This window comes from Mytilus californianus, unplaced genomic scaffold (genome assembly GCF_021869535.1).
Source record: "Mytilus californianus isolate M0D057914Y unplaced genomic scaffold, xbMytCali1.0.p SCAF_3, whole genome shotgun sequence".
Taxonomy (NCBI): Eukaryota; Metazoa; Mollusca; class Bivalvia; order Mytilida; family Mytilidae; genus Mytilus; species Mytilus californianus.
In genome coordinates this window covers 951487-978658 of record NW_026262679.1, presented here as the reverse complement: position 1 = coordinate 978658, position 27172 = coordinate 951487, and the positions used below count along the sequence as shown (strand labels likewise).

General features: G+C 31.7%; 1 protein-coding gene and 1 long non-coding RNA gene across 2 annotated transcripts; both read left to right on the top strand.

Moving 5' to 3' along the window:
- Positions 1-600: 600 nt before the first annotated feature.
- LOC127733786 (polycystic kidney disease protein 1-like 2) lies at positions 601-22970 on the top strand. Its single transcript, XM_052243103.1, has 8 exons — positions 601-1093; positions 4311-4541; positions 8901-9187; positions 12658-13263; positions 15067-15332; positions 16819-17099; positions 19761-19914; positions 21610-22970. The coding sequence occupies exons 1-8, from the start codon at positions 683-685 to the stop codon at positions 22848-22850; spliced, it is 3477 nt and encodes a 1158-aa protein (XP_052099063.1). The 5' UTR covers positions 601-682; the 3' UTR covers positions 22851-22970.
- Positions 22971-23090: 120 nt separating this feature from the next.
- On the top strand, positions 23091-26121 carry LOC127733797 (uncharacterized). Its single transcript, XR_007997158.1, has 2 exons — positions 23091-24032; positions 24066-26121. It is a non-coding gene; the product is annotated as an uncharacterized LOC127733797 (long non-coding RNA).
- The last annotated feature ends 1051 nt before the right edge of the window (positions 26122-27172 follow it).

Here is a 27172-nt window from a genome sequence, read left to right as displayed (position 1 = left end):
CGCTTACCTAGAGTCGGCAAAATAGCATATTTTCTATTTTGCCTGTGCCAGCAAAATAGTCACTGCCTTAAAAAATGGTTAAAAAACATCACAAACCCATTGTTATAAGTGTTTTACAGGAAGCAGTTCAAGTTTAGACTATATATTCAAATTGTCACAAGCCTATATCACCCAATTCTGATTCACAGATAATTAATTCAATTACAAATTAATTATCATAACACAGGAAAGTTGCATATATTATCAGAATGGTATAAATCTTTTTAAATGCAAGTAAGTGTATCGAATATTAATTTATTCAAAAGATTCAATGTGAAATAAGTGCTAATGTTCTTCTACAGATTAAGGTATTTGCATTCTAGTTCAGTGTGCAGATATTAAGCCTTGCTACTGATGATCATAAATCTCTTGACAAGTTATCGACTGACAAGAAAGCAGTAGACTATGTGATGTAACATACAGATTTTGATAAATTTCACTTTGAAACATAATTAAATTGCATTATAAAGTAATTCTGTTATCTATTGACATTAGTATATTTGAGATTCAAATTCCTGCACTGTCAGTGAATTTAAATTTATTATATATTTTTTTAGCTGTGACAGAAACTACACATTTCACCTTGGAAATTCCGCTGAAGTTTGTAAACAATACTTTCCGAGTCGATGCAATCAAGATATCCATGTTAAGAATGAGTACAAATCTGAAGGAAGGACATTCTATTGTTATGTCTGTCAGAAGTCAACAGCTGGAATTGCAATTCCAAATTCTACATAAACAACAGGGCGATCAGACAAAATTGAATTTTACAAATGGGACTCTGCTGAATGAAGGAAACAATTTTACATTTATAAGCACATCTGTGTTTAGTGATGGCCTTTACTATACATATATTTCTCCAGTATTACACAGTTCATCGGATGTTTCATTTACTAAATATGATCTCACCAATAACTATAATACAATTTGTGAGTCTGGAATAGAATGTGAAAAAAATACAAAACTTCTTGTTAATTTAACTGTGGAGAGTTACAGTGTAGCCTGCTTGTATTGGAATGAAGAAAAGGAAGCTTGGAAGAATGATGGTTGTCAGGTACTACTATGATAGAAGTCATTTTGGCTGTGTACTAATTTTTGTCTTGCAGGATGTTTATCTGGTGGAGATGGAGGAAAAATTTATAAAGCTCTATACTGTATTTGTACTTATTTTCACGAATTAAGACAACGATATTTGATATATATAATCATTGCAATGTAAACATGGCCGTCAGACAGGGTTCACCTGACCTTGATATCATGTCATTGGCAATGATAAATTTTTGTGATTAGGTCTGTTTCTCAGATACTTATTAATAAGTGAATTGTATTTGATGAGTTTTTCTGACATTGTCCTCATTTTCCGGGATAATTGAGTTTAAACCTTTAGTAAGGCCTTGATCTGAAAGACCCCAAGAAATATTTCATTCATATTCAATTCAGCTTCTATTTGTATAAAGCTCTTTACATTTCAGAAGTAGAAGACCTGGATACTTCATATTTTGTATTTTTGTCAGACATATTGTCCTTGACAACATTTTTGTCTCGCCCTTCGACAAAGTCTTGAAAAACGAGACATAGGTATTGCTTTCCCAACAATGTTGTCATCGTTGGCGTCAACAATTGTTTAGTTTTCTGCTTAAGCTAGTTTGATAAGAACTACTTGTTAGATCAATGTGTTTTGTATGAAGTTGCATTACTATCAGACAGCTATTTTGAGGCCCTGCCCCATAGGTCATGGTCCAGTGACTTTGAATTAATTAGCAATTTTCAATGTTAAGTTTTCTGCGTAAGTTAGTTTGATAAGAACAACTTGTGATAGATCAATGATATTTTCTTTAAAGTTGCATTACTACCAGCAGCAACTTTCAATTAATAGGCAATTTCAATGGTAAGTTTTCTGCTTAAGTTAGTTTGATAGTCCTGAACAACTTGTGATAGATCAAAGATATTTTGTATGAAGTTGCATTACTATCAGTACATATCAGTTTGACGACTATTTCCACTCCTTGCCCCTGCAGTGACTTTAAATTGATTACCAATGTTAAGATTTTTGCTTAAGTTAGTTTGATAGGAATTGCTTACAATAGACAACAATATTTTCTTCAAAGTTACATTACTATCTGTACATCTTAGTTTGTTGAGCATTTGGAGGCCCTGCCCACTAGTTCATGGTCCAGCTATTTTAAATTAATTAGCAATGTTGCTGTCCATCAGATTGTCTTTTTCGGAATTTTATGCCGACAGGCGAGACATATCTCTGTGTCAACAGTTTATTATTTTCAGTGACTACTTGAAAGAAAATGTTTTTCTCATGTATTTTCTCACTTATTAGGAGTAATAGACCAACTATGGCATATAGAATCATTCCAAAGTGTACATATCCCTCAGACAGGGCTCATCGAACCTTGACCTTACTTCAGGGATCCGTTTTTAAGTTTGGAATGTGTCTCCTATTTTCAGGGGTCTCCTCCCGTCCTCCCGTTGAAGAGAAAAAAATCCTGTGAATGAAATATTTCATGAATAAAAATTTTCAACCGCCATTTTTGATCATTGTCTCGCCTTGTCGGAGTCAAAAAGCGAGACATAGGTATGCTGTTTCCAGCGGCAGCGGCGGCGTCAACAATGTATTAGTTTGTGATTAGGTCTAGTATATGGTGAACCACTAGTGGAAGGTCAATGATATTTGGTATGCAGTTGTATAAGCATTGGCACATCTCATTACTATGAAGATTATTCGGCCTGCCCCCTCAGTCATGGTTTATTGACTTTGAAACTTTGCTTAGTTTACATGTATTAGTTTGTGATTAGGTCAGATTCTGCGGAACCACTAGTGGTAGGTCAATGATATTTGATATGCAGTTGTATAAGCATTGCATTATCTCATTTCTATGGAGATTATTTGGCCACGCCCCCTCTGTCATGGTCTATTGACTTTTAAATTTTTGCTAAGTTTTCATGTATTAGTTTGTGGTTAGATCAGTTTAAGGGGAACTGTTAGTGGTTAATCAATGATAATTGGTATGCAGTTGTATAATCATTAGCCGATCTCATTTCCATGGAGTATATTTGGTCCTTCAGTCACGGTCTATTGACTTTGAAACTTTTGCTTAGTTTACATGTATTAGTTTGTGATTAGGTCAGTTTAAGATGAACCATTAATCTTAAGTCATTGATATTTGGTATGCAAAAGTATTGGTATTTGCAAGTTTCGTTTCCACTGAGATTATATAACCCCACCTCCTCATTATGGTTCATTGACTTAGAAACTTTTGCATAGTTTACAAGTTAATTTTTGTGTTCAGGTTTGTTTAAAGAGAATGACACATGAAAAGTCAATGGTATTTGGTATGCAGTTGTATTAGCATTGGCACATCTGATTTCCATGGATATTGTTTAGCCCTGTACCTTCAGTCATGGTTCATTGACTTTGAATATTTGCATAACATACATGTTAAAGTATTGCTATTATAATTTCAACATTTGCATTATCGAAATAACAAAAAGGTGACACATATCGTTGTGTTAATAGTTTATTATTTAAAAGTGGCCATTGTTGAAGATGCAGGTTAGCGACACAGGCTCTTTAGAGCCTATAGTTCATGTTAAGGTCTGTTTCTCAGTTACTACAAGTCCACTAGATTTGGTGTATGAAAAGATTGTAAAGTGTACATATTTGTCTGGCACTGCTCATCTAACCATGTTCTCATAGTCATGATTGAATGGTAAAAGTTAGGTCCTATTCTCAAATTCTCCAAGTAAGCAATAGATCCTCTATATTAGGTGTATAAAAAAAATTCTAAGGTGTGCATGTCTGTCAGGCAGTGTTTGTCTGATTGTGACCACATTTTCATGGATGACTGATGAAGTTCAGTAAAGAGGCCCCCGGGGTCAATTTTCCATATGGTATTTTGACCCCGGGTTCACTTTTCAGGGGGTTCAAAATACCATATGACACCGGTAATAAAACCATGATCTTAAAGACACAACATAAAATTCAAGCCGGCGAGACATCTCAGCGTGTGCACTCTTATTTCACAATACATGTACCAGCAAAAATTAAAATAGTACACCTTTAAATATATTGATAATTGCCTCAGACAAAAAAGCTTAAAAAATAATAATAGGTAAAAGGAAACAAAGGAAATGCAATATGTCACAAGACATTTATTTTGGGTGACAGATTTGATTTGTTGAATTGTACACTTGTGCTTCTGAAAAAAAGGAATATTATACTTGAGAGTTGGCTTCAAAAACACTTACATTTATTTCAGGTCTCAGAACAGACAACAGGGGAAGTAATTCACTGTCAATGTACACATTTAACATCATTTTCTGGCAGTTTTTTGGTATTGCCAAATTTTGTAGATCCATTTGCTGATGCAGCATTATTCCTGACTTTCTTTGACAACCCTATAGTAGTATGTACTGTTATAGTTGTATGGTTTTTGTTCTTGGCTGGAGTATTCTGGGCCAGGAAAGCTGACAAAAGGGATGAAGCTCAGGTAAGGAAATCGGTAGCAAATTTTTCTGGTCCTACTAAAAATGTAGTGGTCCTACACAGCTTTGAATTAGATATTATGTTTAAAATCTGAAGAATCAAAAAATGGTTTGAGTCCAGTTCCCATATTATACATCACTGTTTGCCAATTGCAATTTGTCAATGAACATGGTTTTAATCAATTTTGATTAAATATGTTAGCAGTTACAACAACATATATGGTGGTGAAATGTTTTTATACGACCGCAAAAAAATTTTGTGGTCGTATATTGGTATGACGTTGGCGTCGTCGTCGTCGTCGTCGTCGTCTTCCGAAGACACATTGGTTTTCGCACTCTAACTTTAGTTTAAGTGAATGGATCTTTTTGAAATTTGACCATAAGGTTATATACCACAAAAGGAAGGTTGGGATTGATTTTGGGGGTTATGGTACCAACAGTTAAGGAATTAGGGGCCAAAAAGGGGCCAAAAATAAGCATTTTCTAGTTTCCAGACAATAACTCTGGAACGGTGTATGGATCTCTCTGAAATTATACTACAAGTTTCCATACCACAAAGGGATGGTTAGGATTTGCTTTGGGGGGTTATGGCTCAAACCGTTTAGGAATTAGGGGCAAAAAAGGGGGAAAAACAAGGGTGTCCTGGTTAATGGACAAATACTTTAGTACAAAACATAATTTAAAGCAGTGTAAGGGAGATAAATCATATACATCATTGAAATTATCTCCCTTACAATGCTTTTAAATTATGTATAAAGTAATGGTTAATGAACAATAAAGATAATTTAAAACAGTGTAAGGGAGGTAATCCATATACAACGTTTTGGGTACTTCCCTTACACTGCTTTTAAATTATGTTTAAAGAAATGCATATTTATAAAGGAAGACCAGTAAAAATATCTGCAAATGTTGCATCTTTTTTTTTTTACAAAAAAATCCATATGAAAGATTTGACACTATATTTTTAATTCTATTATAAAATAGATTAAGTTAGCACTATGGTAAATTTAAATGGGTAATTATGGTTGCCAACTCCATTGGAAATTTGAATTGAGATTATGACCAAACGTGAGGGAAAGAATTTTTTGGGGGAAAAAAGGGGGGGGGGGGGGGGGATAAAAAAAAATTGTGGGAGGTCAATTTTTTCTCATTTCAGATTTCAGAAATTAAAAAGAATAATTCTTCAAATATTATTTTTTTTTCAAATTTCAAATATTGAAAAATTTCAAGAAGTAATCTTTAATTGCACAGTATGGTGCATTAGATTTGTAAAATCTTTGATCACATTTATTTATTTGTTATGCCGAATCTAACAGTGTGTTTAGATTTTTAATTTTGGGTCCAGTTTTCAAATTGGTCTACATTAAGGTCCAAAGGGTCCAAAATTAAACTTTGTTTGATTTTAGCAAAAATTGAATATATGAGGTTCTTTGATATGCTGAATCTAAACATGTATTTAGATTTTTGATTTTTGGCCCAGTTTTCAAGTTGGTCCAAATTGGGGTCCAAAATTAAACTTTGTTTGATTTCAACAAAAATTGAATATATGGGGTTCTTTGATATGCTGAATCTAACCATGTATTTAGATTTTTTATTTGTGGACCCCGTTATCAAATTGGTTCATATTAAGGTCAAAAGGGTCCAAAATTAAACTTTGTTTGATTTCATCTAAAATTGAATTATTGGGGTTCTTTGACATTCCAAATCTAACCGTGTATTTAGATTTTTAATTTTGGGTCCTGTTTTTTAAATTGGTCTACATTAAGGTCCAAAGGGTCCAAAATTAACTTAGTTTGATTTTAACAAAAATTGAATTCTTGGGGTTCTTTGATATGCTGAATCTAAACATGTATTTAGATTTTTGATTATGGGCCCAGTTTTCAAGTTGGTCCAAATTGGGGTCCAAAATTAAACTTTGTTTGATTTCAACAAAAATTGAATATATGAGGTTCTTTGATATGCTGAATCTAACCATGTATTTAGATTTTTTATTTGTGGGCCCTGCTATCAAATCGGTTCATATTGAGGTCAAAAGGGTCCAAAATTAAACTTTGTTTGATTTCATCAAAAATTGAATTATTGGGGTTCTTTGATATGCCAAATCTAACCATGTTTTTAGATTTTTAATTTGGGTCCCGTTTTTTAAATTGGTCTTCATTGAGGTCCAAAGGGTCCAAAATTAAACTTAGTTTGATTTTAACAAAATTGAATTCTTGGGGTTCTTTGATATGCTGAATCTAAACATGTGTTTAGATTTTTGATTATGGGCCCAGTTTTCAAGTTGGTCCAAGTTGGGGTCCAAAATTAAACTTTTTTTGATTTCAACAAAAATTGAATATATGGGGTTCTTTGATATGCTGAATCTAACCATGTATTTAGATTTTTTATTTGTGAACCCCGTTATCAAATTGGTTCATATTAAGGTCAAAAGGGTCCAAAATTAAACTTTGTTTGATTTCATCAAAAATTGAATTATTGGGGTTCTTTGATATTCCAAATCTAACCGTGTATTTAGATTTTTAATTTTAAGTCCCGTTTTTTAAATTGGTCTACATTAAGGTCCAAAGGGTCCAAAATTAAACTTAGTTTGATTTTAGCAAAAATTGAATTCATGGGGTTCTTTGATATGCTGAATCTAAACATGTGTTTAGATTCCATGATTATGGGCCCAGTTTTCAAGTTGGTCCAAGATAGGGTCCAGTATTTAAACTTTGTTTGATTTCAACAAAAATTGAATATATGGGGTTCTTTGATATGCTGAATCTAACCATGTATTTTGATTTTGGACATTGGACCATAATAGGTAAATTAAAAAAATTCAAGTTCTTAGACCACATTCTTTCTGTGTCAGAAACCTATGCTGTGTCAAATATTTAATAACAATCCAAATTCAGAGCTGTATCAAGCTTCAATGTTGTGTCCATACTTGCCCCAACTGTTCAGGATTTGACCTCTGCGGTCGTATCAAGCTGCGCCCCAGCGAAGCATTTTATTGAAGAAATGCTCATAAAAATGTTACGGTCAGAGCAAAAAATTGATTCCTGTAAGGAAATACTGAAAATCTAGGATCAACTTTTCCATATCTATATAATTAGGGAATGGGGGACCATCTTAACATTGACAAGTTTGTATTGTTGTCTGATGATCACTGTTATCTGATAGTTAGGACAGCACTATGATCAGTCAACGATATTTTAAGCCCTCAATTTAGGCTACTAAAACAGTTGCTTGGGCGACCTATAAAGCCTCCAAGCGAACCTAATTTCATTGTTGGTTGCCATTTGGCGACTGGTACTATTTGGACCTGGCGACCGTAAAATTCCGGGTAATCAACTTGCCTCTGGTCGTATTTTATTAAGTTTTATTCACAGTCATACAAGCGCTTGAATGCATGTTAAATCTTGAATATGATTTCAAGCATTTTTAATCTTAACAGGGTCTATAAAGCTATTAACTTAACTGGGAATTCAAGCATCCGATGAAGTGTTTTCGGGGCCAATACATCATGGCAGCCAAACAGATGTTGCTGTCCGGATTTTTCAAAACAACGATGTTTCACCAGCTAAGAAACAAAAAGAAGGGGCGTAGAGTTCCTCTATAGAAACTCTGGCTTCTGAAGAGCCAAGTACATCTTCAAATGTTAAGATTAAGCGTAAAATCGCGGCAACAACTTCAAGTGGTACTGGAAAAATTTATAAGAAAATTCCAAAACAGCTGGCTAAAAGAGTTCTCCTGGTTGATCAGGAATCAAATTAGAATTCTCACTGTGGTTGCCTTGTTCCAGTATTAAAATTTATTATCAAACCTCAATAAATATTTACTTTTTTGTTAACTTAGTCATGGTTTGGTCATTGTATTTCTGAGTGTTTCTTTAAACAATGTTGATTTAACTAGTATAGTAAAGAAGATCAGAACAAAAGATATACAAGGGTTAACTATAAGCAATATTTGCTTTGAACTGTCTAAGACTAACTTATTTTATGTCTACTGTTCTATATAATAGAAAATTTATTGATATGCTTTTTTTACTAGTCTTCATTAGCTCTACTGACTAGACTTTCATAACAAATTTCTTAGGCAACCTGAAATTATTTTCTGGCCACTAAAATTTTGAATTGGCCACTGAAATTTTATATCTGTTGGCCAAAAGGCAACCTGGTCTTTAAACCTACTTTGAAGGCTGATTTTAAGGCAGTGCCAACTTCTCTGATACCGGTACCAACCTTTAATATATGCCCTCTGTTTCTATTACTTGTCAGTTAATATAGTCTTATCTTTTACTTGCCACAATGATGCCAATTTTAAGTCTTCAGGTTGTAATTAAGTCTGGTAATGTATCTTACAGTACTATGCTTTTCTTACAGGCTGGCATTGTGATCCTATCAGATGCCAACCCTAACCATTCATACCAGTATTTAATGTGTGTTGTAACAGGATGGTGGGCAGGTGCCGAAACAACAGCCAAAGTATCTTGTTATGTCAGTGGGGATAAAGGTCACAGTACTAAACATTGTTTGTCAGACTCGGTTGTTGGTAAAGGATGTTTCAAGGCAGGCTGGGAAGATTGGTTTATGTTTACATCATCTCATCACCTTGGTGATTTAAATTCTATAACCATCTGGCATGACAACTCAGGAACTTCCCCATCATGGTATATATTTTTTTATTATATTCTTCTTTGATTATAAAATGTATTTAAGACTTTTTGCAGAGACTACGAAGTAGCTATGTATGTCTTTTTTTACTTGTATTTTTGTTTTTGAAATTTTATCATTGATAAAGATATGAATAAGCAGTGTGGCAGTACAAGATTTAGACAAGAGTCAATGAGTCAGCAACCTATTAACAAACTTTCCATTAATACACATATATGTAGAGTCAATGAGTCGGCAACCTATCAACAAACTTACCATCAATAAATAGATATTTAGAGGACAGTGAGTTATCAGTAGGTAAATTTTCAAATGTTTGTCAAGACAAAAAGTTTGATATTGACAAATTCCATTTATGCTGTTGACTTTGATTGTTTTTACAATGACACTGATTAATGAAACAAAAGACCAGTTTGCTGTTTTTAATCTATTTAATACTAGGTATAAGAGTATTCCAAAATGGATCTATATGAACATAAGAAAATTTATATCTATGAATCGGGTGATTCTGAAAAATGAGCTGTGTCTGATAGAAATCGACCTTATGCAAATGAATATCAATCCATCTGTTAACCTATTTCGTGTTAAAAAAATCTCTACGGAAAGTCTGTAACTGTTTGAAAATTTAGTTCTTATAAGAACCCTACAAATATAGAAAGCCAACAGGGTCAAAATTCTTAATTCGTAAATTGTCAATTTGTAATTTGTAACTGTGAAATTCCAAAATTCTTATTTCGTAAATTGTCAATTTGTAACTTATAACTGTGTAATTTCTAAATTCTTAATTCGTAAATTGTCAATTTGTAACTTATAATGTTACTGTATTTAAATTCTTGAATTTGAACATTTGTAACTGTGAGATTCTTTATTTGCGACTTTGTAATTCATTAAATCTAACATTTGTATACCGAGCACCATCTGTCATCATAATGATCGTTAGAATATTATAACGATGACATTTAACGAATCGACATGTTTCAAGTTTCAAAACATCAATATACGAATTTCAGCGTGTCTATGGTAAATATTTAAATGACGTGGTTACAAATGAAGAATGGCAAAAGAATGTTAGATTTAATGATTTACAAAGTCGCAAATAAAGAATCTCACAGTTACAAATGTTCAAACTCAAAAATGGAAATACAGATTTTCAATATACGAATTTTGAAACTACACAGTTACAAGTGGCAAATAGACAATTAACAAATAAAGAATTTTGAAATTACACAGTTATAAATAAATTTGGTGTATTTACTGTCTTCTGATTGGTTAAAAGTATTACCTTTATTTTCAATGTTGTCAATTTTTATGGCGACACGCCCACTCTGACGTTGTGTATTCATACGCCAACATGTGTGTACGTTGTTATTGTTAATATAAATAATAGAAAAAGCTCTTTGAGCCTTATTAAGTCTCCCAAACGAAGTTTGTGAAGACTTATTGTTTTTGCTCAGTTCTTATTATTATTATTATTATTATTCTTCTTCTTCTTCTTCGCTCAGTTCTTATTATTATTATTATTATTATTCTTCTTCTTCTTCTTCGCTCAGTTCTTATTATTATTATTATTATTATTATTATTATTATTATTATTATTATTATTATTATTCTTCTTCTTCTTCTTCTTCTTCTTCTTCTTCTTCCGCCGCTTTTAAATTTGAACTTGTCCGCACCTGTTCTCCAAAACCGCTTGCCAGATTAACTTAGGGTTTCACAATATGTTAGACTAACATGTCTAGTGGTGCAATCAGGGTTTTGTTTGTGCAATGGGGTTTATAAAGGGGTACTTTGAGGGGCAAAAAGAAAAGAGGGTTTTACTATAGAACCCTATGGGATTTTATTTTTTAAAATTTTCAAATGATTATAAATTGAAAACCGTTTGTGATAGACACAATCTTTTAAATTGAAAATGTTCTAAATGATAAAGCCCATTAAATGAAATACAGGGTTAGTCCCCAGGGGTCACCCCACCCCCTGCCATTTAAGAAAGTTCTAATACCTTATAAATGGTCGAGATCCCCACCCCTAAACCATATATATTTTGGTTTGTCATGCTAAGATGGTTTGAATGATATACAGGGTTAGTCCCCAGGGGTCATCCCGACCCCCTGCCATTTGAGAAAGTTCTTATATCTTGTAAATGGTCGAGATCCCCATCCCTAAACCATATATATTCTTGTTTGTCATGATAAAGCACATCAAATGTAATACAGGGTTAGTCCCCAGGGGTCACCCCCACCCCATGCCATTTAAGAAAGTTCTAATATCTTCTAAGTGGTCAAGATCCCCACCCCTAAACCATATATATTCTGGTTTGTCATGCTAAGATGGTTTGAATGATATACAGGGTTAGTCCCCAGGGGTCATCCCCACCCCCTGCCATTTGAGAAAGTTCTAATATCTTGTAAATGGTCGAGATCCCCACCCCTAAACCATATATATATTCTGGTTTGTCATGATAAAGCACATCAAATGAAATACAGGGTCAGTCCCCAGGGGTCATCCCCACACCCTGACATTTAAGAAAGTTCTAATATCTTGTAAGTGGTCAAGATCCCCACCCCTAAACCATATATATTCTGGTTTGTCATGCGAAGATGGTTTGAATGATATACAGGGTTAGTCCCCAGGGGTCATTCCGACCCCCTGCCATTTGAGAAAGTTCTAATATCTTGTAAATGGTTGAGATTCCCACCCCTAAACCATATATATTCCTGTTCATCATGTAATGAACATTTGAATGACATATAGGGTCAGTCCCCAGGGGTTTCCCCCACCCCCAATGTTCTAGTATCTTGTAAATGGTCGAGATCCCCACCCCTAAACCATATATATTCTGGTTTGTCATGCCAAGATGATTTGAATGATATACAAGGTTAGTCCCCAGGCATCACTAATGCATATAACTTTACTGGACCAAACCAATTTTCACTGAACGTTGGCCAATGTCAGGCGTCCCTGGGAATTACGAATTATGGGAGCTTCGTTTGGGAGACTTCGTAACAGCATCCTGTTACAATCATTTCTTGTTATTGATAGAAATTTATTTATAATGAATGACAATAACTTATTTTATGGTTCCATAAATTCAAAATAAAGAATAGTCATTCATTAAACATGTTACAAATTGACAATCTACGAATTAAGAATTTTGACCCTGTTGGCTTTTCCATATACAAAACAGACCAAATTTTATCTTTTATTTTGCATTTGAATGTTCCAAAATCAATCAAAATCTTATACTTATACATGTATAAGTGCACTTGCATAAGGTCGATTTCTATCCAACGCAGCTCAAATATTGTTTATAAACTTCACCCAGTTTTTTTTTTTATAGTTGATTTCAAATTATAGTTCTATGTAAATAGTAATACATTATTCTAGTACAATATAGAAATAAGATACTAATGTTATACAGTACAGTGCATATAAGTGTAGTGAATAATTTTATTTATTATGTACACTTTAGGTTTTTAACAAGAGTATTGGTTCAGGACTTGAAAACAAATAAAGTATACAGCTTTATATTTGGTGAGTGGGTTGGTGTTGAAAGAGGTTCTGTCAAAGTTACTATCCCATGTGTAAAACCAGAAGATTTCAATACTTATAAAAACCAGGAATTCTTGCTTAAATCTAGTCGTGATATCAGAGATGGTCATCTATGGTTGAGTATCTTGTCCAAGCCATGCCAAAGTAGTTTCACACGTGTGCAGAGACTTAGTTGTTGTTTATCCTTACTTCTGTGTACAATGTTGACAAGTATTATGTTCCATGGAGTACCTACTGATGACCCAGATGATCAGGTTCAAGTGGCATCTATCTCTTTGTCATTAGCAGATATAGTTATTGGCATAGAATGTGGTTTGATCATGTTTCCAATTAATCTGATCATTGTAAAGCTGTTTCTGAGAACTTCCGTAAAGCCAAAGAAACAAAGCTCTTCTAGGAGAAAATACCAGTTTGATGACTCATTTCAAAAGATAGATATTGTGGAGGAAAAGCAACTTATAAACGATGATGATGATGATGAAGAGTTGATTGGTGAAGAGAAGCCTCAACCGCCACAACCAAAAATGTTAGTAATCTAGACTTTAAATGTTGTCATTAATAGACACAACCTGAAATATTAGTGTAACTTTTAAACTTAAATGTACTCATTAACAGAATTTTAAAATATGGTATTATGATTGCTAATGTAACAACACTTCACCGGAGACCAAATGACGTAGAAGTTAACAACTTAAGTGCCAAATTGCAATCTGCCTAAGAATCAGGCAGTGGTGAAAACATGACAAACAAAAACCCAGTCAACTTTACATGAATTTAAGTTCAGAATGTATAATGGTACATTAATATAACGTTCGTTTCCTTTCTCTGATCTGGTAGTACAAGATATAATTTGGTTGAAATGCACTAGAAATTAACAATTAAGGGGAGATAACTCCGTAATTTGCTATCATTCTAACCAAAATTTATCTAGATATTTCTCGAATTACCAGACACGCAGAAGCGATAGACCTACAATTTCTAACTCAGGATGAGAGTACCTTCAAAATGGGGTTGTTAGGTTGGTGGTTTTTTTTTCGGCAATGTTTTGAAATATTTTTAAATTGTCTGATTCTTTACAAAGACTTTTAAAAAAATTTAGTTAGATGACCACAATCACATCAAAATAGCCGTTGGACATCAGAGTAATCTCGAAATCATCGTTTCAACAGACATAGACTGTCTATCTTAAATGAAATTAATATTAAATTCCCATGAACTTTTAAAAATATCACAGAATTATCTTATTTTTTGATGAAACCGCATATTCCCTTTTTAGTCCTTTGGAATGCAAGCAGATCTCTTTTGTAAGAATAAATTGAAGAGTTCCAACATAGTGGTATTGGGATTAGCATGCTCATAATAATTTGTGATGTGTTATCAACCACTTCTAGTCAAGTCAAGTTAAAGAGTTTTAAATGCATTGCAGCTTTTAGGAGCAAAAGGAAAGAGTATATTTTGCTAAGTCAGAATAATCCATGTGAATGTGGTGACAGGTATTTTAAAGGGATATTTTAATACATTGAGATCTACATGCATATCAATATAACTATCTTACTCATCATGCTCATGATGTTGTTGAAATATTCACATCACTCATTATGATGATTCTAAATATGAATAGTTCCAACTGGATGTCAAGCAGCCAATAAACAATCATTACCATATAATGAAAACAACTATATCAAAATATATTGTTCAGGGGCATTTTTGGGATACATACATATATTTTGATTTATTCAACATATGTCATTTATCCTAAACTGCATCTGCAATGCTTTCTTAATATATACACATGTATGTATTTAAATGAAAATTCATGCAGACAAAGCTTATTTGACGAAAATAATCAACTGAACCACAGTGAGACTAGAAAGTCGGCGGGTATGGTACAGGAACCAATACATCAAATTATATGCATTAGAGCATGTTTTTCCATGAAGTAACCCAGTTTTAACATGTATATAAATTCTGAATCGCAAAATTTTAAAAAAAATATACTGCTCGCTTCACTTGTAGAGCACTCTCCTCACAAAAACTCATTTTCAAGAAATAAATACAATCAAAAAAAATTTTCGCTCGCTCGCCCCATATTTTTTGGAGCTTTTGTCCGAAGAACTGCAAATCAAATTGGTGTGGCTTAATGATAAGTGCTGGAGTGATATAGATTATCAAATTTTGTACACAAATAGTCCCCATCTACAGCAAAAAAAATTAACTATCCATTTTTTGTTTAATTCAAATAATTGATAACTGCAGCAAGTTTTTGAGTGGTATATATGTGAATAAAGCTTCTGACATTTTCATAGCTTTTTCCCTTATATTTTTATAGGTTGCCATGGTGGTGTTTATATATAGCCTGGACTATTGTCATAACTGTTTCCCTGATAAACTCATACTTTGTCATGTTGTATGGTCTTAAGTATGGGTACCAGAAAAGTGTAGAATGGCTTGTGTCATTTTTCACAGCTTTCTTCCAGAGTGCCTGTTTCCAGCAACCCATTAAAGTGTTTGCTATAGCAATGATTTTGACATATATTTTCAAGAAACCAGTAGAGATTGAAGGACTTAAAGTCGATATTAAACTCAAAGATGCAGGTAAATAAATTGTCTAAGTGATAGTAGTATTTTTTATGTGGCAGTTTTATAAGAACTAGTTGTCTAGTTAAACTGAGAAATTTAATTCCCAACAAAAGACAAATTTCCATTGTTGTTTAACTTCCAAATGTTTTACCTTTACATAAATCTGAGAAAATGTATATTCTTTTAGTATGATATACAGGATTCATTTATTTTCTTGGATATTTGATTTCATGGTTTAGTGAAAGTCTGCATACAAGCCTACAGAAAATTTTCATTTCATCATGTTCATTGGACATGTAAATTCATTGCTTATCTTTACCCACAAAATTTAGGAAAACTTGGTATAGAATAATAGAGAATCCACAGTATAAAGGATATTTGCTTTATTTGAACACTGACAATTCTATGTTAAGGGGTCTAAAATTCAGTTTGACAGCTTCAGACATACTAGTTTTTGACCTTTTTTTTTAACTGGACCAAATCACATATAGATTCAGCACCCACATTTTTTTTAACATGTAATTTCATCCCCTTACTTAATATTTCATGCATAAAATATAAAATATAAAGAAATAAATTTGGAAAGTGAATGAAAAAAAAATTGCAAGTTATACACTGTCGACACTAGGGACTATATTTGTAGACAACGAAAAATCTAAGGACGATAACTGTGTCCTTGGACCAGTGGACACAGTAATAGTCTTTGTCACAATTCTCCTCTAATATCATTTGTCCATAAGCTTTCATAGTAGGTAGGATGGTTTGTCATTTGGAAGACTATGTCAAGCAGGGCTTTGCATGCCAAAGAATAACAAGTTTCTAAAACAAAAACATTCTGCTTGCATATATAATCAATCAAACAATAAAAACAACATATGCACTCCAATGTTTTCCTTTGAATGGTGGAGTTCCAAGTAGATAAAAAAACTATCACACAAGATCAATTTAAACAAGAAAAAAAAATAATTGTCGCTACAACCATTTTAACATATGACCCTTTACTGATGCATAGTCTTATCTCTCTGTAATAGCCATTGTCCCTGTAGAATAAAAACAAAAGAGTTTTGAGATTATTACAAAGTATTATAAAAGCTAGGTGGGGCACATTTCTCTACACTGTAGCAATCTTGTTGACTTTTGGTATATTAATCAGATCAATTTTTATTATAATTTTAGTTTTAAAATTAATGATTTATTTAATACCAGAATATTCTCAATGTAAAATGTCATCCACAAATAAGTTTTCATGAATTTCATAATGGCAGTTCCCACATATGCCATAATGTTCTACACTACAGTTTAACCAATACTTGTTGGTACATACCTCTAAAACAACATAATCTACAGGGTTGTGTAGATAGCTTATTGAAAACATCAAAATTGTTAAAAATAACACAATTTCAACTGCATTGTGATAGAACAATTTAGTTTTGTGAATTCTTTGATACTGAGATTCTGATGTTAGATATTTACTTATTAAGGAGTATGATTATGCTTTTAGTTCTGTTTGAAGAAGATAAAAATGATGAAACATTACCCCAGCACATTGTACCAGATCCAGCCTCCAAAGAACTGCTCCATAAGATAATGTCAAAGTTACAGATGGAAGGAATGATTGAAGAACGACTAAGGGAGATAATTTTGTACTTCTTGTTCGTTACCATAGTATTATTTGTTGTCCACGGCCACAGAAATGTCAGGACATCATTCTACTCTGGTAATGCTATCCAGGATATATTTATTAGAAAAAGTTGGAAGAAAGATCGATTGAGTTTCCCTGATGTAAGTTATCTTCACGCTTCAAATTATTGTATAGATGTAAGATTTATTAATATGTCTTGCTTTTTGTGTCTCCCTTTACCAGGAAGAAAAAATACGACAAGATTTGTAAATCCATTTACTGTATGATATCAAGGAATCATTTCTTTTTATGACAATATGTCTTGTATCTAGTTGAAGTTTCTGGTCAAGGTAGTTTACAGTGAGATTATGGTCACATCAGTTTTATTTTGCCAAATGAGGGTTTTGATCCAGATTTATTGGTTCAATGAATATAGAAATGTAATAGTGTGATTGACACATTTTTTTTTTTAGATTTTAAGATTTTAGTTTGTACTTAACCCTTTCCAAAGTAATTTGAGAGCAGCTTACTATCATTAGATTTCAAGAAGTTGCCAATTTCTTATATTATTAGTCTCTTGTCTAATGTCAAGAATCCCTTTCACTCATAATAAGTATTTTACAAGGATGATTTATTGAAAAACTTCCACCTAGAGACTATTTATCTTAGATACATGACTTACACATGAATTATTTAACTTTAGATACATCACTTACACATGAACTATTTAACTTAGATACATCAATTACACATGAACTATTTATCTTAGATACATGACACACACATGAACTATTTATCTTAGATACATCACTTACACATGGACTATTTAACTTAGATACATGACTTACACATGAACTATTTAACTTAGATATATCGCTTACACATGAACTATTTAACTTAGATACATGATTTACACATGAACTATTTAAGTTAGATACAAGACTTACACATGAACTATTTAACTTAGATACCTGACTTACACATGGACTATTTAACTTAGATACCTGACTTACTCACGAATTATTTATCTTAGATACATGACTTAAAAGTGAACTATTTAACTTAGATACTTGACTTACACATGAACTTTTTAACTTAGATACCTGACTTACACATGAACTATTTATCTTAGATACATGACGTACACTTGAACTATTTATCTTAGATACATGACTTACACATGAACTATTTATCTTAGATACATCACTTACACATGAACTATTTAACTTAGATACCTGACTTACACATGAACTATTTATCTTAGATACATGATGTACACTTTAACTATTTATCTTATATACCTGACTTACACATGAACTATTTATCTTAGATACATGACTTACACATGAACTATTTAACTTTAGATACATCACTTACACATGAACTATTTATCTTAGATACATCACTTACACATGAACTATTTAACTTAGATACATGACTTACACATGAACTATTTAACTTAGATACATGACACACACATGAACTATTTAACTTAGATACATGACTTACACATGGACTATTTAACTTAGATACATCACTTACACATGAACTATTCAACTTGGATACATGACTAACACATGAACTATTTATCTTAGATACATGACTTACACATGAACTATTTAACTTAGATACATGACTTTACAAATGAACTATTTATCTTATATATATCTCTTGTACATGAACTATTTAACTTTAGATACCTAACTTACACATGAACTATTTATCTTAGATACATGACTTACACATGAACTATTTAACTTTAGATACATGACTTACACATGGACTATTTAACTTAGATACATCACTTACACATGGACTATTTAACTTAGATACCTGACTTACAAATGAACTATTTATCTTAGATACATGACTCACACATGAACTATTTAACTTAGATACATGACTTTACACATGAACTATTTATCTTACATATATCTCTTGTACATGAACTATTTAACTTTAGATACCTGACTTACACATGAACTATTTATCTTAGATACATGACTTACACATGAACTAATTAACTTGGATACATCACTTACATATGAACTATTTAACTTAGATACATCACTTACACATGGACTATTTAACTTAGATACATGACTTACACATGAACTATTTAACTTAGATACATGACTTACACATGAACTATTTAACTTAGATACATGACTTACACATGAACTATTTAACTTAGATACATCACTTACACATGAACTATTTATCTTAGATACATCACTTAGACATGAACTATTTAACTTAGATACATCACTTACACATGAACTATTTAACCTTAGATACCTGATTTACACATGAACTATTTAACTTTAGATACATCACTTACACATGAACTATTTAACTTTAGATATATGACTTACACATGAACTATTTATCTGCACATGACTTACACATGAACTATTTAACTTAGATACATCACTTAAACATGAACTATTTATTGTAGATACAAGACTTACACATGAACTATTTAACTTTAGATACATCACTTACACATGGACTATTTAACTTTAGATACATCACTTACACATGAACTATTTAACTTTAGATATATGACTTACACATGAACTATTTATCTGCACATGACTTACACATGAACTATTTAACTTAGATACATCACTTACACATGAACTATTTATCTTAGATACATCACTTACACATGAACTATTTATCTTAGATACATCACTTACACATGAACTATTTAACTTAGATACATCACTTATACATGAACTATTTATCTTAGATACATCACTTAAACATGAACTATTTAACTTTAGATACATCACTTAAACATGAACTATTTATTGTAGATAACATCAGTACCTAAGTTCTGGGATTATATGAGAGTTAAAGCATTACCAGGTTTGGATGATATAAAAAATGGAGACAAAACAGTAGAAACCCATGGAGATGATTTCTTTCTGGTTGGACCATATAGACTGAGACAACTTAGAGTCCAAGAAGGTAAACTTTTGTACTTTCGATATTGTCTTTAAATATTTCAGATATCATCATGATTATCCAATGTATATCTTAAGTTTCAGAAGACCCTTTTTCAGAATTTTATTAGGTGACCCTTGACTTCTTATCAAAAGGCCACTATCATTATTAAAAGAAATTTTACCCAAACAATAATGTGAAATTCAGTTGATATCACCTTTTTAGCTCGATGTCCATATGGGCTATGTGAGAGCTATTGCTATCATTTTGGTACTTTGTCATATTTAACTTTTTTTCAAATCTCCTGAAACCACCAGACCTTGAAGTGATTGGTCCTTATGGTATGTAGTATAAAGTTTGTTGTATTTGTTAAAGTAATCAGCCAACATTGACGAAATGGCTTAAAATTGAAAATAAGGGTAAAATACAATTATATTGTCTAATATCTGAAAATACAATTATATTGTTTAATATCTGAAAATACAATTATATTGTCTAATATCTGAAAATACAATTATATTGTCTAATATCTGAAAATACAATTATATTGTCTAATATCTGAAAATAAGGCTTAAATACAATTATATTGTCTAATATCTGAAAATACAATTATATTGTCTAATATCTGAAATTACAATTATATTGTCTAATATCTGAAAATACAATTATATTGTCTAATATCTGAAAATACAATTATATTGTCTAATATCTGAAAATAAGGGTAAAATACAATTATATTGTCTAATATCTGAAAATACAATTATATTGTCTAATATCTGAAAATACAATTATATTGTCTAATATCTGAAAATAAGGGTAAAATACAATTATATTGTCTAATATCTGAAAATACAATTATATTGTCTAATATCTGAAAATACAATTATATTGTCTAATATCTGAAAATACAATTATATTGTCTAATATCTGAAAATACAATTATATTGTCTAATATCTGAAAATAAGGCTTAAATACAATTATATTGTCTAATATCTGAAAATACAATTATATTGTCTAATATCTGAAATTACAATTATATTGTCTAATATCTGAAAATACAATTATATTGTCTAATATCTGAAAATACAATTATATTGTCTAATATCTGAAAATAAGGGTAAAATACAATTATATTGTCTAATATCTGAAAATACAATTATATTGTCTAATATCTGAAAATACAATTATATTGTCTAATATCTGAAAATACAATTATATTGTCTAATATCTGAAAATACAATTATATTGTCTAATATCTGAAAATAAGGCTAAAATACAATTATATTGTCTAATATCTGAAAATACAATTATATTGTCTAATATCTGAAAATACAATTATATTGTCTAATATCTGAAAATACAATTATATTGTCTAATATCTTAAAAATCATAATAAATAGGGATGATCAAATATGGGTATAAATGCTCTGACAGCATGACAAGATCTACTTGCTATCTGTTTCTATGAAAATTATCAAGACAATCCTTTTCAGGTGTTTTCTGTTTTATGATAATTTTTGATAAATTTTAAATCTTTTTCTCTTATCATCTCGAAAACAGATAGGTAGAAACTGTCATCAGTAAAAATGATCATCAAGACAAGAACTGGAAAATAGTTAAAATGACTAAAGTCATTGGATGACTCTTTTTACGTGTTATTGTCCTTAAATGAAGAAAGTAGATTTAATTCAAGCTTACATACTTTTTTATCTTTCCAGATACTTGTCCTACACCAGAATATATAAGAAAAGCATTCTCTTTAACTGTGGAATGTTCAGACAAATATTGGCTTGGCAATGAGGATACCAAACACTACAACCAAACCTGGAACCAGACCAATACAATGGCTCCTCTCACAGCTGATCACTGGACCTACCAGACAGCATGGCAGCTTAGAACCATTCCTTATACTGGTACCCAGACCACATACAGTGGTGGTGGATATGTCAAAGAGATTATCCCTAGCCCCATGTCACAACAGACACTGGACAAATTAATGACTGATGGTTGGATAGATGGAAGAACTAGTGCAATTTTTGTGGAATTTACTTTGTATAATCCTAATGTCAATATGTTTAGTGTAGTCATGTTCCTGTTTGAATTTTCTGCAAATCGTGGAATTTTTCCATTTTTTCAGATTTTTACCACTAAGTTATATCACTATGGTGACAGTACTGAGATTGCTGCAGCAGTTTGTGAGGTTTTATTTGCCTTTTTCACTGTTATTTTTACATACTACGAAGGGAAAAAATTTAAAAGAATGGGTTATAGATATTATTTCACTTATTTCTGGAATTTGATTGAGTTTCTAGTGATATGTCTGTGTTACAGTGTTATAGGTCTGTTTTTCCAGAGAATGGTAACAATAACATGGATAATGGATAAATATAAACAGTCCAATAGACAGGAGTTTGTCAGTTTTTACTCTGCTGTATGGTGGGATTTTATACAGTTATACCTAATGGCATTTCTTGTATTCCTTATCATTATAAAATTTCTAAAAATTCTGTCATTGAATCAAAACATGCAGTTGTTATCCATTACCTTAAACTATGCCAAGGAATCACTTTGTAATTTTTCTGTTCTGATTTTTGTTTTAATCTTTGCTTTTGGCCACTTTGCTCTTCTGGTATTTGGACATGTCTCTCCGAATTACAAGGGAGTTCCAAGTTGTATTTTGACATTATTTAATTTTGCCATTGGTGTTTCTGACTATTATGGTCTCCAGTGTGCCCATAGGATTCTGGGTCCTATATTTTTCTTTCTTTTTGTTTTAGCTGTAATATTTATATATCTTACAGTATTCATGTCTATTTTCAATTTTGCCATTACAAAAACCAAGGAAGAAAAGGGGAAAAAGAAGAATGAGTTAGAAGTTGTTAATTACCTTCTTACTAGGTTAGCTAATATTTTACCTGTAGAGCTTGCTGCTAGAATGAAAGTGAAACATGAAAACTAATACTTAATTTAGCCTTAAAACTGTAATTTTTTATTGTATTAAAATAATGTTTGTTACTTGCGTTAAAAATAAATAAAGAGCTGCTGAACCAACGCCTCCTATGTTTTGTGCTGGTAGAGTTCCCTTGATGGTATGCAGGGTTGTCAAATGAAAAAATCAAATACCGCTACATTGACAACAACACTTAAGTAAACTGCATCTTTTATTGTAAAAGATGCAGTTTACTTAAGTGTTGTTGTCAATGTAGCGGTATTTGTGTTAAAAATGTTTAACATTCTTAAGATTTTAAGATCAAGTATGCTTACAATTGTATTATTATTATATTTAAATTACCTATAAATGGAAATATCTGTAATTTGTTAACTATTCTGTGTTAGGAAACATCATTATACTTGGAATAATTATGATTACAATAAGGTAATTTTGTAAAATAAATCTAAATTTAGTATTTTTTTGTTTGTTCATGTATCGTGTGATAAAATCATTAGAAATCATAAACTGACATTGAACCGTGTTGTTGTATTAAAGTAAGATAATTAGGCTTCCAATGTTAGACTTACTTTTAATCTTAACTTATTATTGATCATGTGATTATTTGTCATTTATAGACAATGATTTTAAGATAACTTTTATTTTTTGGGGTAAAGATTGCACGAAATGCAATCAAAATTCTATGATACTGACTTGATATCTATATCTTCCAAGGTTTATCACTACCTTTAATAATTCAAACAAAATAGTGCAGTTAAGTGATCATTATTAAGATCCTATCCAGTCAATGTTATGCAATTTATTGATGATATGTTATACTTTGATATTTATGTAATAATATGATGTGTATTTCAATTGCAATACTTGTCAAAAGAACATTTTTTATTAAAAATTAAATAAGTAATGCATGGTGTATGAATCTGTTATAAAGATAGGTTCAACTACAAATGTAAAAAGGAAGATAACTCCCAACTAAATATTTTGATTTGCCTAGCAAAATACAATTTGATATTTTATTATTGCAAAATGAAAGTAATCTTTACCCTTCATTGATTATTTTATGCCAGAAATCATTGATACAAATTTTAAATTTAAGTCATAAGGATTTAGTATTGACTTCAGTAAGAATAAAGTTGAGTGGTTATTGGAATATTAGAGGTGTTTGTCCACTGTCTTATTGGAATATCAGAGGTGTCTGTCCACTGTCTTGTTGGAATATCAAAGGTGTTTGTCCACTGTCTTATTGGAATATCAGAGGTGTTTGTCCACTGTCTTATTGGAATATCAGAGGTGTTTGTCCACTGTCTTATTGGAATATCAGAGGTGTTTGTCCACTGTCTTATTGAAATATCAGAGGTGTTTGTCCACTGTCTGTTTTCAGAAATTACCAGAAATACAGCCTTATAAAGTGTGTCGTTACATCGCTGTCCTAGGAGGGGAGGCACCACAGACATATTCAACCCACAATATTCTATATATACCTGTTCCAAGTCAGGAACCTATAATTCAGTAGTTGTTGTTTGTGGCTTTATATCATATTTCATTTACAGTTATGTACATAAACCAGGTTGTTTAATCATTTGTTTGAATTGTTTTGTTATGTTGAAGCTTGTTATAACATCAATGTCAGTGGTCTCTAGTGGAAAGTTTTCTCATTGGCAATCATACCTTATCTTATTTTTATTAGAATTTGATTTGTAGATGCATTTTGAACAGACTGGCTAGTTTAACTAGGGTAAAGATCAATTGACTCATATTTTCTAGCTCACCTGGCCCAAAGGGCCAAGTGAGCTTTTCTCATCACTTGGCGTCCGTCGTCGTTAGCTTTTACAAAAATCTTCTCCTCTGAAACCACTGTGCCAAATTTAACCAAACTTGGCCACAATCATCATTAGGGTATCTAGTTTAAAAAATGTGTCCGATGACCCTGCTTACCATCCAAGATGGCTGCAACGGCTAAAAATAGAACATAGGGGTAAAATGTAGATTTTGGCTTATATCTCTGAAACCAAAGCATTTAGAGTAAATCTGACATAGGGTAAAACTGATTATCAGGTCAAGATCTATCTGCCCTGAAATTGTCAGACAAATCTGACAACCCATTGTTGGGTTGCTGCCCCTGAATTGGTAATTTTAAGGAAATTTTGCAGTTTTTGGTTATTATCTTGAATATTATTATAGATAGAGATAAACTGTAAACAGCAATAATGTTCAGCAAAGTAAGATCTACAAATAAGTTGTCAATGACCAAAATTGTCAGTCGACCCCTTTAGGAGTTATTGCCCTTTATAGTCAATTTTTAACAATTTTTCGTAAATTTTTGTAATCTTTTACAAAAATCTTCTTCTCTGAAACTACTGAGACAAATTTAACCATACTTGGCCATAATCATTATTAAGGTATTTAGTTTAAAAAATTTGTCCGATGACCCCAACTTCCAACCATCATGGCCGACATGGTTAGAAATAGAACATTGGGGTAAAATGCAGTTTTTGGTTTATATCTCTGAAACTAAAGCATTTAGAGCAAATCTGACAGGTTGCAAAAATGTTCATCAGATTTAGATTTATCTGCCCTGAAATTTTCAGACTAATCCGACAACCCGTTGTTGGGTTGCGGCCCCTGAGTTAGTAAATTTACAGAAATTTTGCAGTTTTTAGTTATTATCTTAGATATCATTATAATATCTAATATCTAATACTATTAATTATGATTTTAACCTTATTTTACATGATTTCCAAAGCATCAGTAAATACAGGTGAGCGACACAGGCTCTTGAGAGCCTCTAGTTATAATATTCAATGGCTTTGGTTAAATTTTTGGCTCTATTACTTTTATAAATTTTTACATCCATGTTCAGTAGTTTTCATTTGAACTTCATTGATTTCAACTAAGTTTAACATCCCATTTTACATCAAACATACCAAAATCATATAACTTTGTGTTAACATAATGAAACATCTAGGAGAGAATAATTGTATCTCACAAAAAGTAGCTTACTCTTTAAGGATTTAAGTTTCACTGACTTGTATTTATTTTTATGTCCAAGCTTTGTGAAAAATAAAAATGTGTCTGACAGGGTATGAAACTGCAAATGAAAAAAAAAGGTTTCTTTGACCTATATTATTATCATATATATATATTTAAAAGGTTTATTGTTATATTTATTGTTTCAGGACTTTTAATTATCTCAGTTTGAGTTGTTTTTTGTTTTTTTTTATCTTGTTTTGTTTTATTGTAAATTGAACTTTTAAAATTAAATAAAAGTGCCAAGTTTTAATGTTTATGTAATGGAGTACTGATGTTTGGTAATGACTTTCAAGTTATTTCCTAGCAACAACGTGTACTATACTTAACAGTTATTTCTTATCATAGAATCATATGTGCTGGGGTTTTTTATTTTAGCTCATCTGACCAAAAAGGCAATGCTCAGCTTTTGCCATCAATTTTCATCCATCATAAACTGTTTTTATACGTCCTTGAAAGAGGAGACATATTATGGTATATAAAAGTCTGTTTGTCTGTCTGTAAACACATTATAAAATAACTCGAATTTGGATTGATTTCCTCAAAACTTTACATTATTGTTGGGATTAATAAAAGGAGCTCCCTTTCAATTTCTTATGCTGTACCATAAATTGAGTTTGCTTGGATTTATTTACTGGAATTTTTAAATAATTGTTGGAATTGGTGAACATAACATACTGTTCAATTTTTAAAAATCCTGATTTGCATTCCAGAGTTATGGGACTTTGACCATCAGATAAATAAAATGCTTTTTGTCGAGCCTGCGACTTTTGTTGCAGAAAGCTCGACATAGGCGTAGTGATCCGGCGGCGGCGGCGGCGGCGTTAGCTAACTTCTTAAAAGCTTTATATTTTAGAAGGTGGAAGACCTGGATGCTTCATACTTTGTATATGGATGCCTCATGTTACGAAGTTTCCGTCAGTCACATGTCCAATGTCCTTGATCTCATTTTCATGGTTCAGTGACTACTTGAAAAAAAAGTTCAGATTTTTTGTAATGTTAGATTCTCTCTTATTATAAGTAATAGGATAACTATATTTGGTATGTGCGTACCTTGCAAGGTCCTCATGCCCGTCAGACAGTTTTCACTTGACCTCAACCTCATTTCATGGATCAGTGAACAAGGTTAAGTTTTGGTGGTCAAGTCCATATCTCAGATACTATAAGCAATAGGTCTTGTATATTCGGTGTATGGAAGGACTGTAAGGTGTACATGTCCAACTGGCAGGTGTCATCTGACCTTGACCTCATTTTCATGGTTCAGTGGTTATAGTTAAGTTTTTGTGTTTTGGTCTATTTTTCTT

Coding starts and splice junctions, on each gene's coding strand:
- LOC127733786 (XM_052243103.1), top strand. CDS start 683: ATGTTAAGAATGAGTACAAATCTGAAGGAAGGACATTCTATTGTTATG. Junction 4,542..8,900: donor ACAAAAGGGATGAAGCTCAG/GTAAGGAAATCG, acceptor CTTTTCTTACAG/GCTGGCATTGTGATCCTATC. Junction 15,333..16,818: donor TATTAAACTCAAAGATGCAG/GTAAATAAATTG, acceptor TTATGCTTTTAG/TTCTGTTTGAAGAAGATAAA.